Below are 18,520 nucleotides of genomic sequence, written 5' to 3' on the forward strand. Positions count from 1 at the left end.
TTTATTAATTATTGTCTACAACTTCTCCTGTGGTTGACAAAATATGCCTAACCTGTGCATAAAATTAAATGGACTAAATTTTCACTGCTTATATTACTATTCATAGCTTCTAGTTTCTCATTGTTTTAATATATTTTGGTTAGTCTCTTCCTACTTCTCCTTAGCAACAATACAAAAAGTCTTTTAATCTACAGTCCTAAGTACTTCATCTTATCGAGTCCCCATAAATTTGGGTATTATTAAACCAATTTGTGTGTGGATACATAATATATGGCTATAGCCTTTGTATATCATCATTAAGTTTATATCCTGAAAAGATCTGAAACTGTCTCAAAATGTTCCACAACATCCAAATGTCCTATTCTGGATTTATCAAATACAAAATAATATCTTCTGCAGATAAAGAAAACTTCTTAATTGCCATACCGGTTATATCCTTGAATTTTTGAGTCCCTTATTTTCTTTGCCAAAGGCTCTAAAAGTAAAGCAAGTAACAAATGGGAAAGAAGACACCCCTGCCTGCTTCCTCAGTTCAAAAACAGCTTATTGGAGAAGACCTAACCCACTTTAATTCTTGTCTCTGATCTTCAATATATCCACCTAATTAACCTTATTATTGTGTCAGAATACAGATACTTCCATTGTGCTACTCATAAAATCCCAGCTTACTCTGTTGAATGCTTTCTCTAAATGAAGACCCACCAATGACAGTACTATCTTCTTACATTCTGCTTCCCTGTGGATCATCATTGTTTTATTAATGTCAAAAGTTTGCCTCCCTTCCACAAAACCATATTGATCCATATCTATCAATTTTTGGAAATACCTTTGCCATTGTTTTAGCTGGTATAGACATTAACAGTTTATAATCCTGGTTTAAAATTGAAACAAGTCTATAAGAAGCTGGGTCTGTTGAAATTTTACTCTCTTTGTGTAATACACCCTCCACACCATTCTTCCAAGTTGCTGGTGCTTCCCCTCCTTTTTAAATGCTTCTAAACAAAATCTTCAAGGTCTTTATCACTTTCTTCCCTCCTAACCTGACAACAATACCGTTTTCCTAGAGACTTCCTTGTCAGTTGATCACCATTTTTATCTTATCTTCTCCTATTTCAACTCTTATTTGTTGATCTTTATCTTCCTCTAACCTTGGCATAATTAAATCTTCAAGAAATATTTCCATTTGTGCTGTTTCTTGGTTTCCACATTCCTCTGCTTTATACAAATTTTCATAACATTTCCAAAAAATCTCTAATACCAATATAGGATCTCTGGTTATTTTTCTTGTGATAGGTAACCAAACTTTTGGTGACAACCCTTTCAACCTTCTATTGCCTAAGACATTGTGCTACAAAGATTTTCTGCTCTGAAGTTGTTTTCAAAAATAGTTGCTTAACAACAATCTTTCTAAACTCATGCATGTTATTCAAATATTCCATTATTTTGTCTTAAGCACATTGCAGTTGCTCCTGTTCTTGTTCTGTAAGATTCCCCCTTATTCTGTAATATTTACCTTTGTCAACTCCCTCTAAGTAATTCCTATTTCTTCTTAAGCAAATATTTTTCTCTTTTATTTCTACCCCATTGTTAACTCCATTTTCATTTTATCCCACTCTCTTTAGTGTGTCATTTTTACTTCATTAGCATGCATTTTTATCTTAGAGTTTATTGGTGTATGATCTTAAATAGTTATTGTATGTGTGCGGAAGTTTTCAATTAAATGCACATGCTCTTGTGAAATATAAATGCTATTCAGTCTAGCCCAGTTATTGTACCTTTGGGAATAATATGTAAATTCTATCCTAGTTCTCGCTACTGAATACATCTTGAATACTAACTATTTTCATAAATTGTTTAAGAAATATTTTCTTCTTTGGTTATATTTCTCCTGCTAGGTCCCCTGATGCATCCCCATGATTGCAAATCAAGTTCCATTCCCAGCCTATAAGTAATATTCACTGCTGAAAGCTGATTATTTCTCTCAACATGTTCTTAAGTTCCATAATGGTAGTTTTTGGTGGAATGTAAATACATGCCAATATAATTCTCCCTTGCCAAAAGCCCCTTACAACCACAAATATGTCATTGTTGCTTTATTTTTCCTCTATAATAGCAGTTTTTGGTGGAATGTAAATACATGCTAGTATAATCCTGTTCCCTTGCCAGTAACCCCTTACTACAACAGAACTACCATTATTGTCTTCTTTTTCCTATCTCTGTTGGACCCCTCCTGCAATCAATAATATTACTCCTCATTTCCTTTGTCCCAAATATTCTGCTAAATATCCATCCCAAAATCCTTTCCTTGTTAAATTTGCATGCTCATTTCTTTCCAGACATGTATCCTGCAGCATTGCTGTTTGTGCTCAGCATTTCGTAATGTAATTCAAAAGTCTTTCCTTTTTGTCTGTACCTCTCTCAACTGTCCAGATTTTCACAGAATGTCCAGATTTTTGCCTCTTATTTTGGTTTTTTTGTTTTTTGTCCAGATTTCTTGCTGTAAGAGGTTGAGAGGTATGTTTCTAACATTTATCTTACATGTGCACACTGACTGGCAGACTGATTTTTATACAGTTGCATCTTCTCATCTATTAAAAACTATGTACATTTTAAGAACAAAGCCATCCCCTATTAACTTAGAACAAACACACAAAACTGTGTGCATTTTCAACACTTGAAGTTTAACCCTCTAGATAGGAATAATTTCTCTAAGTTGATAGCTGCACCCACAGGCATTACCTAAAAAAATTAAGGCTACCTGTGATGCTTGTGCCTTGGCCCAGCAATCAAGGAGCTTCAATCCTCACCACTAACACCAGTGGGGGGGTCTCATATAGGAGGAAAGGATAACAAATACATACAGTAAAGTGCAATTTCCCTTAAGAGCACACAGAGATCACAGTCAGTCTGGGTCTGGTCACTCCCTTGCTCTCCAGGTCCCCAAAAGACTCCCCATTGGCACAGATATAGGGTCCAGAGCTCAGCCTAGTGGGCAAGCTAAAACCTCCAGCACCCTCTCTGTCCAACCAGTGCTTCATGTCCCTGCCCAAGTAGCTGACACACACACACACACACACACACACACACACACACACACACACACACACACACACACACACACACACACACACACACACACACACACACACGCACACACACACACACACTTTGAGAAGAGTTTATACAACCACACAGACACTCCTGGGGGCACTTTTTTAAGTCCTCTGCTGAAAGGTTGAGCTTTCCATTCTCCGAGAGTATTATATCTCAACTGCCAGTCTGATTGTCCTCCTGGTTGCTGTTTTCTGATGCAGCTGTAACCAAGGCTGCAATCAGGTCTGCCTTAGTCAGGTTTCCATGTACCAGTCCCCTAGCCTGGCACATCTTCACCAGCTGGCTCCTTGTCAGCTTTCCATACTCCTCTGCTGACATGCTGCCTGCTCAGCCTGACTAACCAAGCTAACAAAAGAAAAAGAACAATTGTGATCTGAACTCTGAGTATTCACTGCATGGCTGAGTACAAAACACCTTCAAAGCTCACTATACACACAAGCTACAGGAATTCACTCTATCCACACCACTACAAGCCAATTAGCATTTGCCAACCAATTAATATGGGGTGTGGATATCCCAATACTGCCAAACAATTAATATGTGATGCCCGTGCCCTGGCCCAGCAATCAAGGAGCCTCAATCCTCACCACTAACACCAGTGAGGGGTGTCTCATGTAGGAGGAAGGATAACAAATACACACAGTAAAGTGCAATTTCCCTTAAGAGCACACATAGATTACAGTCAGTCCGGGGCTGGTCACTTCCTTGCTCTCCAGGTCCCCAATAAGACTCCCCACTGGCACAGCTATAGGGTCCAGATCTCAGCCTAGTGGGCAAGCTAAAACCTCCAGCACCCTCTCTGTCCAACTAATGCTTCGTGTCCCTGCCCAAGTAGCTCACACACACACACACACACACACACACACACACACACACACACACACACACACACACACACTTTGAGAAGAGTCTATACAACCACACAGACACTCCTGGGGAAGGCTGGCATAGGTTCTCTAGCTGTGCCCCTTTTTCCCAGACTATACGGTAGTACCAGCTGCCACCACCCACTAATATTTATCAGCTACTCAAAGGCCCTTAAAAGGGTGTCCAATTATTACTGTGCAATATTATTATCCAATTGGTAGTATAGCCCAGGGCTAAAGCTATTGGAGTGGCATTGTACAATTTTACCAAAGGCATGCAAGTACTCTAAAGAGCTTAAATTATCTCTACAAAAACAGCCACAGTTGAAAGGGTTTAAAAATATTTAATAACAAATAGTCAAAACACAAGACAATACTTTTTACTACACACTGCTAGTCAAGAGTTCAGAGATCACAGAGAAATACTTAAAATAATTCAGTAGTACAGTTCTGACATCAAGGAAAAACACAAAAAAACACTTAGTCTAATTGTTCTAGTTTCTAGCTATTTCTAAGAGAAAACACAAGTCTAAGATAAACTTACATATAGAGTAAGACAGTGCTGGTGAGTTTGATGGTCAAGACAAAAATGCTTAATGTTCTCTGATTCTCTCTGTTTTTAAAATCACATTCCTGGTTCACATTACATCATTCTTCACACTACCCAGGCTAACAGGCTACATTCTTTAGTAAGCTCATACCAGGTCAGGAAGCAAAGCCATTAAGGATATTTATGCATGCAAATTCTGGCCATTAACTCTGGCAAGAATTCCTTCATCTAGACTGGCCGGAGCCATGTTTACATCAAAGGGTCACAACATGTTTTACTTGGTCAGCAGAGTGCACTGTTGTTACATTTTTTTCAGTTCCACATTTAACACTATTTTTACCATTTAAGACAACAAGTCTGTGGTTTACATTAATATTTACAGATGGCAGAATTATCTCCAAAATTCTATCTGGCTAGGCTGGCAGCCTTCATCTATCTTCACCCAATCTTCACACTACCCATGCTAAAATGCATGTTGTAGCCTGTATTCCAACTTACAATGATTGCTGTCTGTTATTTTTGTTAGCTCTGTTCTCCTTCCAAATGTGAAAAAAGCTTACATGCTTTCAAAAAACATTAATGTTTAGCACTAAGAAGAAGTGCACTGACTTTTAAATGAAACTAAATTGTGCACTTTTCTATTAAATACATTAAAATATTAAGGCTGCTTATGAGGATATTATCTCTTATTTACTCTCCATAATTTCAGACTTTATTTTTTAATGAATTGTTTATCATTGTACCTATAAATTTTGCATTGCCCTCAGTGAAGAATGTTTAGAACTCTCAAGATTAATTACTTGTGCCTGAGTGCAGTTTGACTCCATGCAAAAGTAGCTAACAATGAGAAATAAAAGCAACTAACAACTCTGCAGATGCATGAAGGAATTTTTGTAATATAATATACAAAATTCCTTTGGCCAGCTGCCCTCATTTGCTGACTTCATGTCTCCCACAGAGAACATTTGCTAATGGAAAAAACAACAAATTAATATATTTGCAGATGCAAGAAACAGCATTTTTCATGCCTTTTATCAGTTTGTCTTATTTTCAAGCCTATTTGGCTACAAAAACTAGTTTATAGCTTAAGCCAAAGACATTAATCTTGGCATCCTTCCCTGTAAAAACAAAGAAAATAAATATCTTACTTCTACATACAGTATAGTCAGTACACTTTTATATCCACCCAGCCCAGCAGCCCAGGATCACAGTATTATATTAACTTAAACTTCCTTCTGTCCAGCTTGTCTTCTGTTGTTGTAGTTTAAAGCCCATATTTCTTACAACTAAGAAAAATAACTTGTTAACTTTAATATCTTTATCATATACTAAAACAAAAAAATAGCCGAAACCTTGTACGGAACCACTGATGTTGTAAAAAACTTGTACTGACGAAAAACACACTCAGAGAAAAATGCAAGCACTTTAATAATCCATTTTAGCGCTTTCATCTCCAATAGAGACTTCTTCAGAAATAAAACAAAAGCACCAATTAAATACATTTATATACTAAATTGTCGTGACATCACCATTAATTAATTTGATTTAAAAATATATCACCAAAATTACATTTAAAAACATAAAAATCCAAAAGGTAGAACGAAACCAATGATAAACCAACACAGTCAGCACAAAGGATCCACAGCTGGTACAGGGGAATAAGCAATTTATTGTGAACCAGTAAAACACTCCAAGACACAGGGTTAAGCGCTTTCATCTGCTAATACAGACTTCATCAGAACCCCGAACAACAATTCCTATTGCACTTAAAAAAAAAAACACAAAAAAAAAAAAAACTTTTTTGGCGCCAAAAATAATTAAAGCAACACATCCTATAAAAAATTCACAGTAAATACCAGTCATGTAAATTATACTAAAAACAAGTGAAAACACAAAACCCAACATAACCAACAACTGGTAGATGGAAATATGCATATGTATAAAAATATATACATAAACAATATATGTATATATATATATATAAAATATATATATATATATATATATATATATATATATATAATAAATTAAAATGTACATATGTAGTTAGTAAACATTAGTAATCTTGTTTTGTGTGTGAAAATTAATTCACCCAATATATTGTAACATGATGGCAAAATTAATATTGAATTAATAAATTGACAATAATTATTTTAACAATAAATATTTGACGTATAAAAAATATAAAATATGAAATATTGTGGTAAATAAAATTAATAAGTGAATATCTAACTTCAAGCCAATTGTAAAAAAGGCTTGATACTTATGAAATCATTAATACCAGGGAAACGAGTAGCATCCGTTAATATTTGCCATTTAGCTTTTTTCATGGCAAGAAGGGCTTTCCAATTACCCCCAAATGGTGAAACATCCACTTTGTCAATAATGAAAAATTTAAAAATATGTATGTCACCATATGAGGAAATGTGTCTATAAAGTGCATTCTTAGAATCTCCTGTTTTAATCTTATAAAGATGTTCATAAATACGTTTTTTGAGGTGTCTCTCAGTTTTCCCTATGTAGTAGGCGGGGCATGCCGTACATGTAGCGATGTACACGACCTTAGATGTATTACAATTCCCAACCTTACTTTTAACATAGGTCCTATTGAAATCAGCCAACCTGACACCATCACCTTCCCTAATGGCATCACACTGCCTGCAACATCCACATTTCCTAGTCCCACCATACTTTGGTTTAGTACAAGTTCTTGTCTCAAAAATACTCTTGATATTGGGTCCGGTCTTAAAAACAAAACCTGTTTTTTTTTCCAAAAGCATCTTCCAAATCTTTGTCAACACAAATTGACCTCCAATGCTCACAAATGATATTTTTAATGAGGTGAACAAAAGGAGAATAAGTTAAAACACAAACTCTATGCCTATTTACAGTGTTGAACTGATCCTCATTCTTGTTTAAGCAACCAACACCCAAAATAGGGGGATATTTGGACATTTAAAAACATTCTTGTATAAACTACTGTTTTGCATCCCATAAATTATTAACCACTAAATGTTGAATATTTGTTGTATAACATTTGTCATATACATAAGTATACTTTCACTTTACTTAAAAAATATATTAACAGAAAATAAAAAATAAAAAATAAATAATTTGATAAAAGATTTCAATACAAGAATAAACTTTAAAATTCTTAAATTAAAATCCATTGAATTTCTATCCATGTTATGTTAATCTATTAAAACACCTTAAACTAATACTATTAAAAAAACACACTATTAATCCTATGTATTATTTCTATATATTATTGGCTCTTTCTTGTAACATAGGAGCAAGTGATACATAGTCATTTAAGCCTGGTGCAAACATAGCTGCCAGTCTAAATTGCCACTGGCTCTCCTTCTTTTTTAAAATGTTTTTGCAATCTCCACCTCTAGGGTTGATTTGTACTGTTTCCAGAATACCAAACACAAATTTATCAAATTTTTCACAATTAATAGAATGCCTATATAATGCATTTGTAGTTTTATGATTTTTTACATCATTTAAGTGTTCGTATATTCTGTTTTTTAACATTCGTTCAGTTTTACCTACGTAAAAATGCCCACTTGTCATGCACCAAGCCAGATATACTACCCCTCTTGTATTACAATTGCCCTTTTTGAAATAAACTTTACTCCCAATGTTGTTATTTAAAACTAATGTAGTTTCCTTAATAACATATGGACAATAATTACACATACCACACTGCTTTGTACCCTGTTTGGCTTGACTCATATTGTCAAATTTATACTCCAATAACTATTTAATATTGTAACCTACTCTATTAACAAATTTTGGCCTGTTGCCTACTTTGTCCAAAATTTCCTTTCTAGTCCTAAAAATGTTCCAATTTCTTTCAAAAGCTTCTTGGACTAAATGGGTATTTGTATTGTACTGCAAAATACAAGCCTTAGTAAAATCTCCTGATTTTAAACCATTTACATTGTTGCCTGATATCCCTTCCGTATGAGTACCTAACAAGGGATGGTACTTAATACCCCATTGTGTATATATTTCTTGAAGAATATTATCTAAAAGCTCCAATGGATAACCTGTCTCCAAAAACATATCGGAAATTATTTTAAATTCCTTAACTAAATCCTCTTTACAGGAAGTCATCCTAGCAACCCTAATAGCCTGTCCTTTCACTATACTAATTTTTTATCTAAATGGATGTTCACTTTGGAAATGTAGGTAGGCATTACAAAAAGTCTTCTTTCTATATACCAAGGATTTGAATCCCTCTTTTTCTTTGGAAATGGTTGTATCCAAAAAGTTAATTGAATTTTTATGGTATTGGTATGTAAATTCCAAAAAGTTGGTAGTGGAATTTAGATATTCTATATATTTAGGGACGTCTTCTTCCATACCAGTCCATAGTATAAAGATATCGTCCAAATAGCATAGATATAATTTAACACTAGCCCAGTGGGGGCCACCAATAACAAAATTGTTCTCCCAACCCAGTAGAACAAGGTTTGCATAAACAGGTGAACATGCTGCTCCCATAGGGACACCCTTGATTTGTTGGTAATATTCACCTTCAAACCAAAGGAAATTGTTATCTAGTACCAAACTCATAAATTCACAAACAAGTTTGACCATATCATTGTCCAAATCCGAATACGAATATTGAAAAAGCACTTCTTCAAAAAAAGTCAACCCTTCTAATTTGGGGATGCTTGTGAAAAGATCTTTTATGTCCACCGTGAGAAAGAGAACATTGTCACTAAAGAGTTCTTGTTTGATATTCTTCAAAAATTCCTAAGAATCTTTTAACAAATGCGGTACTTTCTGAATAATATGTTGTACACAATTGTCTATGAACACAGTTAAAGGGTGAATTTTGGATCCCCTAGCCGCTACGATTGGTCTAAATGGCGGTTTACTAATGTTTTTATGTATCTCGGGGATACCAAAGAAAACAGGAACTAATGAGTCCTTTCTATATAAAAATTCGTGAATATCTTTGTTTATTCTTCCATCTAATAAATATTCCTCTAGGTATGAATCAATCCTAGTGTACGCTATGTTTATCTGGTTTTAAAATCACATTCCTGGTTCACATTACATCATTCTTCACACTACCCAGGCTAACAGGCTACATTCTTTAGTAAGCTCATACCAGGTCAGGAAGCAAAGCCATTAAGGACATTTACACATGCAAATTCTGGCCATTAACTCTGGCAAGAATTCCTTCATCTAGACTGGCCGGAGCCATGTTTACATCAAAGGGTCACAACATGTTTTACTTGGTCAGCAGAGTGCACTGTTGTTACATTTTTTTCAGTTCCACATAATAACACTATTTTTACCATTTATGACAACAAGCCTGTGGTTTACATTAATATTTACAGATGGCAGAATTATCTCCAAAATTTTATCTGGCTAGGCTGGCAGCCTTCATCTATCTTCACCCAATCTTCACACTACTCATGCTAAAATGCATGTTGTAGCCTGTATTCCAACTTACAATGATTGCTGTCTGTTATTTTTGTTAGCTCTGTTCTCCTTCCAAATGTGAAAAAAGCTTACATGCTTTCAAAAAAACATTAATGTTTAGCACTAAGAAGAAGTGCACTGACTTTTAAATGAAACTAAATTGTGCACTTTTCTATTAAATACATTAAAATATTAAGGCTGCTTAGGAGGATATTATCTCTTATTTACTCTCCATAATTTCAGACTTTATTTTTTAATGAATTGTTTATCATTGTACCTATAAATTTTGCATTGCCCTCAGTGAAGAATGTTTAGAACTCTCAAGATTAATTACTTGTGCCTGAGTGCAGTTTGACTCCATGCAAAAGTAGCCAACAATGAGAAATAAAAGCAACTAACAACTCTGCAGATGCATGAAGGAATTTTTGTAATATAATATACAAAATTCCTTTGGCCAGCTGCCCTGACTTCATGTCTCCCACAGAGAACATTTGCTAATGAAAAAAACAACAAATTAATATATTTGCAGATGCAAGAAACAGCATTTTTCATGCCTTTCATCAGTTTGTCTTATTTTCAAGCCTATTTGGCTACAAAAACTTGTTTATAGCTTAAGCCAAAGACATTAATCTTGGCATCCTTCCCTGTAAAAACAAAGAAAATAAATATCTTACTTCTACATACAGTATAGTCAGTACACTTTTATACCCCACCCAGCCCAGCAGCCTAGGATCACAGTATTATATTAACTTAAACTTCCTTCTGTCCAGCTTGTCTTCTGTTGTTGTAGTGTAAAGCCCATATTTCTTACAACTAAGAAAAATAACTTGTTAACTTTAATATCTTTATCATATAAACAGTCACCGAAAAGATCCCCCATTTAAAAATATCCTGACTCTACCCTATGCAACATTTCATTACAATATAACTTGCATTTTATATAACATGAAATATTTTATACAAATAATAATAACAACATGGTTTTACTTACAGTTACTTCTTTCTCCTCTTTAGCGTCTTCCAAACATCAATGAAATTAAGTGTGGTATATAATTTCCAATCCATCCACATGTTTAACAAAGTAAAACAAAATTCTAGCCTTTCTCAGCTACTTTTTCTTGCAAAGCCATATTTCACAAATGTGTTTGATGCTTTAGAGTCTTCCATTTATTCACTAATTTCACTAATTTCAGTGTTGGTTGTCTTCTAGTTGATCATCTTCATCTGACGAGACCAGACTCTGGTTCAAGTCCAAAGTACTACTGATTCTTTTTGTTACCTCCTGTACTATTTTCTGTCTCTCAAGCATTTTCCTTTGGAATAATGGAACAGATTTTACTGGAATGTCATTAGAATGAGAAGCAGAATCTCCTTTTGTTGGATAAACTTTCTTATTTCCTCCTTAGCCTGTTCTGCATCCAAAAATGTCTTTGTTTCTCCAGGAAAAAAATATTCTGATGACAGCTGGATACAGCAGTTTGAATTTCACACCCACTTCTCAGCACTCTCTGATTGACTGGATAGATTTGCTTCTCTTCTGACTGGTGTAATCATTTTGCACAAATATTCTGCTGTTTTGAATTTTTAATACTTTTCCTTTCTTTCACAGTTTTGTCAGGATCAACTCTTTTTGTTGGTATGATTCCATTTTTTCCTAGTATAGATCATGGCAGCTTTCTCATTTTCAGGTTTGCAGCATACACTTGATGTGCCCTTTGAGTTAACAAATCTTACTGTGGAACAGCAACCCAGTTGCTTGTTTGTGTTTTCATAAAATTAATACAGTTGCTCATTCCAGTTTCTCTAGTATAGCAGAAATTTTTTTTCATTTTTTTTCTGTTTGCTGTGTTTTTGAACTCTGATATTTTTTGAAACAGCTCTTCTTGAGAAGCCTCATACTCAGCTGGCCTTTTCTTCATTTCAACCTCTGATTTTTGCAGTTTTATCAGTTCATTTATATACCTTGGTAAAGCTTACTCCATTTTCCATCCTTTTGCTATTTAAGTTGATATATTCCTTCAATGTTTCATTTATTTTAATCACCTATGAATACATTTGATTAGTTTTTTCTCTAAATTGCTAGAAGCAATTTATTCTACCAAAGTTGAAGCTTGAACTACTGGATTCTCCCCAGACATTATTTTCACTTCACCATTTCTGGCTGATTTTCTTTCAGGTTCTTAAAAAATTATACTTTGCTATCATCCAGGCAGTTTACTTACTAGCCAGCAAATTAATTCTACCCAAAAATGACACTTTCACTGACTTTTTTTTTCATCTTTTGAAAATCCGTAATTTACATAAGTTGATCTGTGGTTCGGTGATATGTCATTTTGGTGAAACGTCATATACCCAGACTATTATATAAAAAAATGTTTAAATGTGGATTTATGCAGGTTTCTCTGGTAAATACTTTTACATGGAAATTGTACATATTTTCTATTATTTGTCAGATATATAAACATTGTGAGGTGCATAGCAAATAAGTAGTAGTAGCTGTGTAATACAGCTGATACATTGTGAGCGTCTCTAGTGTTTAGTCCACAGTATGTGGGCAGTCCTTTTACTGCTTCCACCACCTAAGAAAAAAATAAACAAATAAATAAAAGATTAATGTTTCAATTTCAAGAACTATTTGGTTTCCTATAAGTTAGATATTTTGAAAAAAAAAAAAAAAGCCTGCACACAAAATAACTTAAGCAGACTTTCAACATCTACAAATGAGACAGTGGTAGGGCTAATGTGAAACTGATGTCCTATTACTTATGATTCCATTGATTTAGTTTCATTTTTTAGGAAACCATCATGATGTTTAAAAATCATTAAATTGGTAAAACTGCATTAAGCAATTTGAAAAAGTTGGTGGTGCAATTAAGTGCTCATCTACAAAGTAAATAAGGACTTCCCAGCAAAATGAAAAAATGTCAAGAATTAATTTGTCTTAATAGAATGGGTGAAGCCATATTATTTCACTATGATTGAGGTCTTAACATGTATAAGTTTGTAAATTCATAAGTTTGAAATCCACTAACTCTTTAAAAGTGGAATCAAAGACATTGTTACCAATCTACTTGTGAAGTTGATTTTTAAATTTTGTGAGATTACCAGACTTTACTATTGTAAAAGGCAGATTATTACAAAAATCTAGGAAAAGTTTGTATAATGAAATTACATGACAGAGACGTTCTATTGAAACTCTCTGTAAAATTGATATTGTGATATCTGTGAGTAATTGAATTACAGCACAATTCTAAGCTTACAGTGACTTGTTTTACTTCATCTCTTTATATGCATTGTAAGCTAAGATGGCTTTATCCCTGTAGCATCTGTAATTTAGAGAATGCAGACTGTGTTCATAGGTTCACAGATTCATAATTATATACTAGGCTAATAACCACCAGTTGTCTCCCTATTGTATCATGGGCATTTATTAGTATGGGTTATGTTAATTAGGATGTTTCTAAAGGTTGGGGGGGTGTATGTTAGTTTAGGCATAGTTACTGTCTGCCTCTGTCTATCAGAGACATGGGGCTAGATCTGTGGTGACTATCTGATTTCCCATCCATTGGTGAAGGTTACACTTAAATCGGGTTAAGAATGGAGTCTGCTTCACATGGATGGGGAGACTGTTCCAGAGCATGGGGATTTTCTGAGACACATATCTGTCTTACCAATATGCCCTATTTATGTCACAAGCAAAATTTAAATCCTTGGTTCTTGTTGTTCTGATGCTGTTCATTTTGTGAATGTGCAAAAGGTACATCAGAGCTTGATTCAAGGAAGCCTTGAATGCCAGGCATAGATTGCCTCTCAGTAACCTGTAGGAGATCAAATATAGAAATAGGGCTTTAAGGTAATCCATATAGGACAGTGTGTTTTTACCTTGTATTCTCCTAGTAGGGAACTGCTGTGAGCATTCCAACTGTTGCTTGTTGTGAGTTACATGCTGTAGTGAGCATTATACTCAATAATGGGTCTTTTAAAGGTATAATAAAGTGGCACTTTGACTTCCTTGGACCTGGATTACTGCCATGGCCACATGATGGTCAAAGACCAGATTCCCATCTACTTATATTCCCAGATCCCTGACTACTGAGTCATCTCTTAGGGCTGTCTTACTGATGGAGTAATCAACCTGGGTAGCCCTTTTCCTGAAAGGCACTATAATGCATTTCTTGGCATTGAATTTTAATCCATGACTTTGGCACTAGTCATTTGTCTGAGTTAAATCCTCTTATAAGATATTTGTGTCAATGGGGGAATCTATTATAGCTCTCAGTTTGCAGTCATCTGTGATCTTGGTCAACCTAAGGCCCCTAACCTTTGCCTTTACTTCTGAGCAGTGGATGCCAAATAGGTGAGTTCCCATCATGGAACCCAGAAGTACCCTGTTGGTGACCACTCTCTTAGTAAAGGTGGTCTCACCAATCCTGGGTCCTGTCTGTGATCCAGCTAGAAATCCAGTGAGTTTTGTATGCCATGTTTGGTGATTTTATCAAGTATACCTGAGTGGAGTATTGTATAAACACCTTAGCCAGGTCCATGTAGGTGGTATGCATTGTTTTCCCCCTCATACATTGCCTTAGTCACCTTCTCCAAGGAATCCACTAACTTTAGCAGTCATGACCTTCCCTTGGCAAAGCCAAACTGGGATGCATCTGTTGTCTAAAAATTGCCTATGACTTTGTTAATCATTTCCATTATAATTTGTTCCATGGCTTTGCATATTAGACTAGTCAGATTAATGGGTCTGTATTTTCTGGGTTCAGTTGATGGCCCAGCCCTGTGAAGTGGGATAACCATTGCAGTCCTCCATTCATATGGTACAAAGCCTATTTTGAGGCTGTAGTTGAAAAGTAACTCTAGTGGTCCTGATAGGTCATGTTTCATGATATTTAGGAGGCATTCTGGGATAATGCCAGGGCCCATTGAGGCTGTGTCTTTGGCTTCAGCCAGGACCTGCTTCCTGCTAAAGGTTGGTGGGGTAATATGCTAATAGGTATTTCATGTGGAGGAAGTGAGGCAGGGGGAGTGAGGGGGATGACGTTTGAGCTAAAATTTTCAGCCAGTAAATTCGCTATGTCAGTTTGCTCAGTGAAGGTGGCACCATTTCCCACTAGTTTGGCACACTAATGTGTGCTGCCTTTGAGATTTGTAAGTTTGTCTGTTATCTAGGGCACTGAGTTTCAAGATTAAAGATGGCTGGATTATATTGCTAACTGCAGACACAGTGCTATAATTCAGATATTGTCATTCAAGAGGCATTAAGTTCTAATTTTTTGTTAGTGTGAGGAAACAGCTGAAATATAAGCACTGTTTAACGAAATGGTATTAAGTTGCTATGATCATACAACATGGACGATATTAAAGGAGAAGAGCCTCTTAAAGATCACACAAAAGGGTACATATTAACAAGATGGAGTCCAGTTCTTATTAATGTGTTGCTTTTATCTTTACAAAGCCAAGAAGATGATCTCGACCTGATGTTATGACAATTTTTGCTTTCGCTTAAAGTTAATTGTAATATATTCTTTTTTCTCAGGGACACATTAAATGAAGTATATAATACCAGACTGATAAACTTTGCCCTTTATAAGGCTGTAAACTATTACCAGTCTCTGCATATGCTTAATGTTATCTGTCAAATGGTCTATTTTTTCAGGAGCATGTTAAAAAATGTTTATAATATAGGATGTCATCCAGACTGATAAACTTTTTTTCTTTCTATTACATCTATACTTATAATACTATTATTTCTGTATATGTTCAACGTTATCTGTAAAATGGTCTAACTTTTTTCAGGGGCATTTAAAAGATGTACAAATAAAATAGTTTTATTGTACTTGATGAATTTCTGAGTCATAAAAAACAAATCATTTATTAAATTTGTTAGACATCATCTCCCCACTCTAAATATGAAGTGGCTTCAAAATGTCTGTGGATTCTTGCTTTCAGAAATAATCCATTAATTGATTCAGCCACTGATGTCAAACTGAGTCTATAATTCTTCACATATACTTTGCTGCCATGACTTATGAAAGGAACCATGCCTGCCCTTCTCCAGTTCCATCATTTCTTCCTTAGTCTAGATACTTGTTAAAAATGATACTCAGAATTATTGCTTTCAGGCTTCTTAATGAATTTTGAGACAAATTTTATTGTGCCACATTGTTTTATGCACTGCAAAATGTAACAGAAGGGATTAAATCTATGAGATACCTTGGGTAAGATGCCCTCAGTTTCTATTAACCTGCTATGTAAAAATAAGCAAATAATTTTATTGGGCCTCCTATGAAAATGGGCCTTAATCCAGTTGGACATCCCACTTAACAAAAATCTATTAAATACATAAAATGTAAATGCTATTTCTCTCTCTCTCTATATTTTTTTTTTTTTTTTTTTTATAAATTCACTAGCATTAACCACATAAGTTCACAGTGTCTAGTTTTCATACCTCTTGTCTTTTTACATAATGAACAAACTATGGTAGACTTCTCTGCTGTTGGGTGCATGTAAAGTAGATGAGGTTTCAACCCACTAACTTTAATTTCTCAGTGTTTAACCCTTTATTCACTATTACATATAGGAAATTACTGCCGGAGCAGTTTCTGTTTGCTTAGTGGCAATGATTCAATATTTGTGATCTTTTTTCATTTCTTCTTAGTTGTGTGCCTATGCCGTTAGTAAATCAGAGTGGGAAATGTAGAGGGGCAAAGCTTGTTGTTGTAGGTTGTATCAGTCTGTAGCTTTGATCACTGTTTTTCATCCTTTTGAAGCTTCAGGGATTTACCTAAATGAAACATACAAGTACTGAATAGGTATTTACTCAGCCCCTCACCTGTTCCCTGTCATGAGCTGCCATGTAATCATTTTTATGTGATTATTCTCTCAGTTTTTATTTGCTAGTTTAATTACTTATAAATGGTTTTATGCTCTCTTTCTCTTTTACTTGCAGTCAGTCTTTTGAGCTGTCTGTGCTTCACTTTGAACCTGTGCTATATTAACTGCCTATCAACTTCTTTTCCCAAAAATAATGCAGGTGTTTTACAGAATATCATTGCTAATTTAGTTTATTTTTTGCATATCATACTATACCCAGGATGTATTGCCATTTTTGAGAAACATAGGGCCATTTTTCTTACTTATTTTTCATTTGCATTCCACACAGTTCATTAAGGCCCGTGCTACCCACCATCTTATTTCTGCCATCAGTGACTTTGTTGTTTATGAGCTCTTCCAATGTGCCATATTAAGTCCTCTCAAAGTCTACTGTCATTGATGTAGCATAGCTTGTCAGTATTATTGCTCTACAAAGTGCATTATTACCCATCCGTTTGTCTGACTGATATTGCTGCTATATAAATTGCATTATTACCCATCCATTTGTCTGTCTGATGAGTTGTTAACATCTTCTCCCTACTTAATTTGTGATTTGTTTAATACCTTCCCTTACTGTATATTACTTTGTGATGTGTTCCCTGATGTGCAGCATTTATAAGTAAATCAGTCTTAAAGTTATTCTTACAACTGCAAAACCATCTAATAAAAGAAATAAATAATAGCACATACTTAGATATAACTCCAAGTGTAAAGCATTAAGTTTTATGATGCTTTATTTGTTTTCTACACAGGTTTATAAAAGTCAAGACTTATCGTACATCAATCGTAAAATGAAAGGAAAACAATGAAAGATACCCGAAAATTCTCCATACATATGTAGTTGTTTTTTCTTTTTCAGAAATACAGAAATGTAACCCTGTTTTGCTCATAACAATGTGTCCCCTTTTGTGCAGTTTATGCTAAAACAATTCCTTATTAAAGATCTAAATGCATTTTAAAATGAAAACACTGATTAATGTATTAAATGTTTTGCTGGTATGTGTTTTCCTGCACTGTATTTTGACCCAGAATAAATTATCCTTAATTAAAATACTGAAATAATATTCCTAAAATTGTTGCCACCGGTTTGCATTTTCTTATTCCACACTATTAATTTATATTTTATTTATTTATTTATTTTATTTAAATTTGTTGACCGGGAGTGTCCGACTGGACGTGGGTCCATTTTCAGCGGAGGCCCGGGGAGAAAAGCTCCACAGTAAAATAAACAGACAGTAGTTACATTGGATTACATAGCGATTAACAATTTAACATAGAAATTACTTACAACATATTTACAGATGAAGAACATAGTACATCAGTAGACAACTAGAATCTTTATCTGTGAAGTACATAACAGGCATTAACAAATGTAACAATGAGAAGTTCCTGCTGTATAATAAGTACTAGGCTTATGAGCATCTGAGCTTGCTACCATCAAGGTAGTTAGTGGAGGTGAAAGAAAGGTAGTAGTTGGATGGGGTGGATGATATTAGAGTGAGAGTAAGGGCATAGCCAGCATGTTTTAGTGCTTTTAATAAAGTTTTGAAGTTGGTGCATGATGGTACAGAGGTAATTGTGGGAGGGAGTGAGTTCCATAATTTGGCTATGGCGCAAGAGAATAGTGCTTCACCAGCAGAGTTATTGGCTTTAGTGATCTGCAAGT

The 18,520-nt window shown here is 34.8% G+C and overlaps 1 protein-coding gene across 2 annotated transcripts in view; it reads left to right on the forward strand.

Annotated features, from left to right (window-relative positions):
- The window catches only part of LOC122801095 (glutathione hydrolase-like YwrD proenzyme), a 1,228,450-nt gene extending 1,210,550 nt beyond the window's left edge, over positions 1-17,900 (forward strand). For both annotated transcript variants that reach the window (XM_044070614.1, XM_044070615.1), the window contains one exon: positions 17,607-17,900. In XM_044070614.1, the coding sequence (XP_043926549.1) occupies positions 17,607-17,663 (57 nt within the window). In that variant the 3' untranslated portion in view covers positions 17,664-17,900. The remainder of the gene's footprint in view (positions 1-17,606) is intronic.
- Positions 17,901-18,520: the final 620 nt, after the last annotated feature.

The sequence above is a fragment of the Protopterus annectens genome, chromosome 4.part1 (genome assembly GCF_019279795.1).
Source record: "Protopterus annectens isolate FY-2018-M chromosome 4.part1, PAN1.0, whole genome shotgun sequence".
Lineage (NCBI taxonomy): Eukaryota > Metazoa > Chordata > Ceratodontiformes > Protopteridae > Protopterus > Protopterus annectens.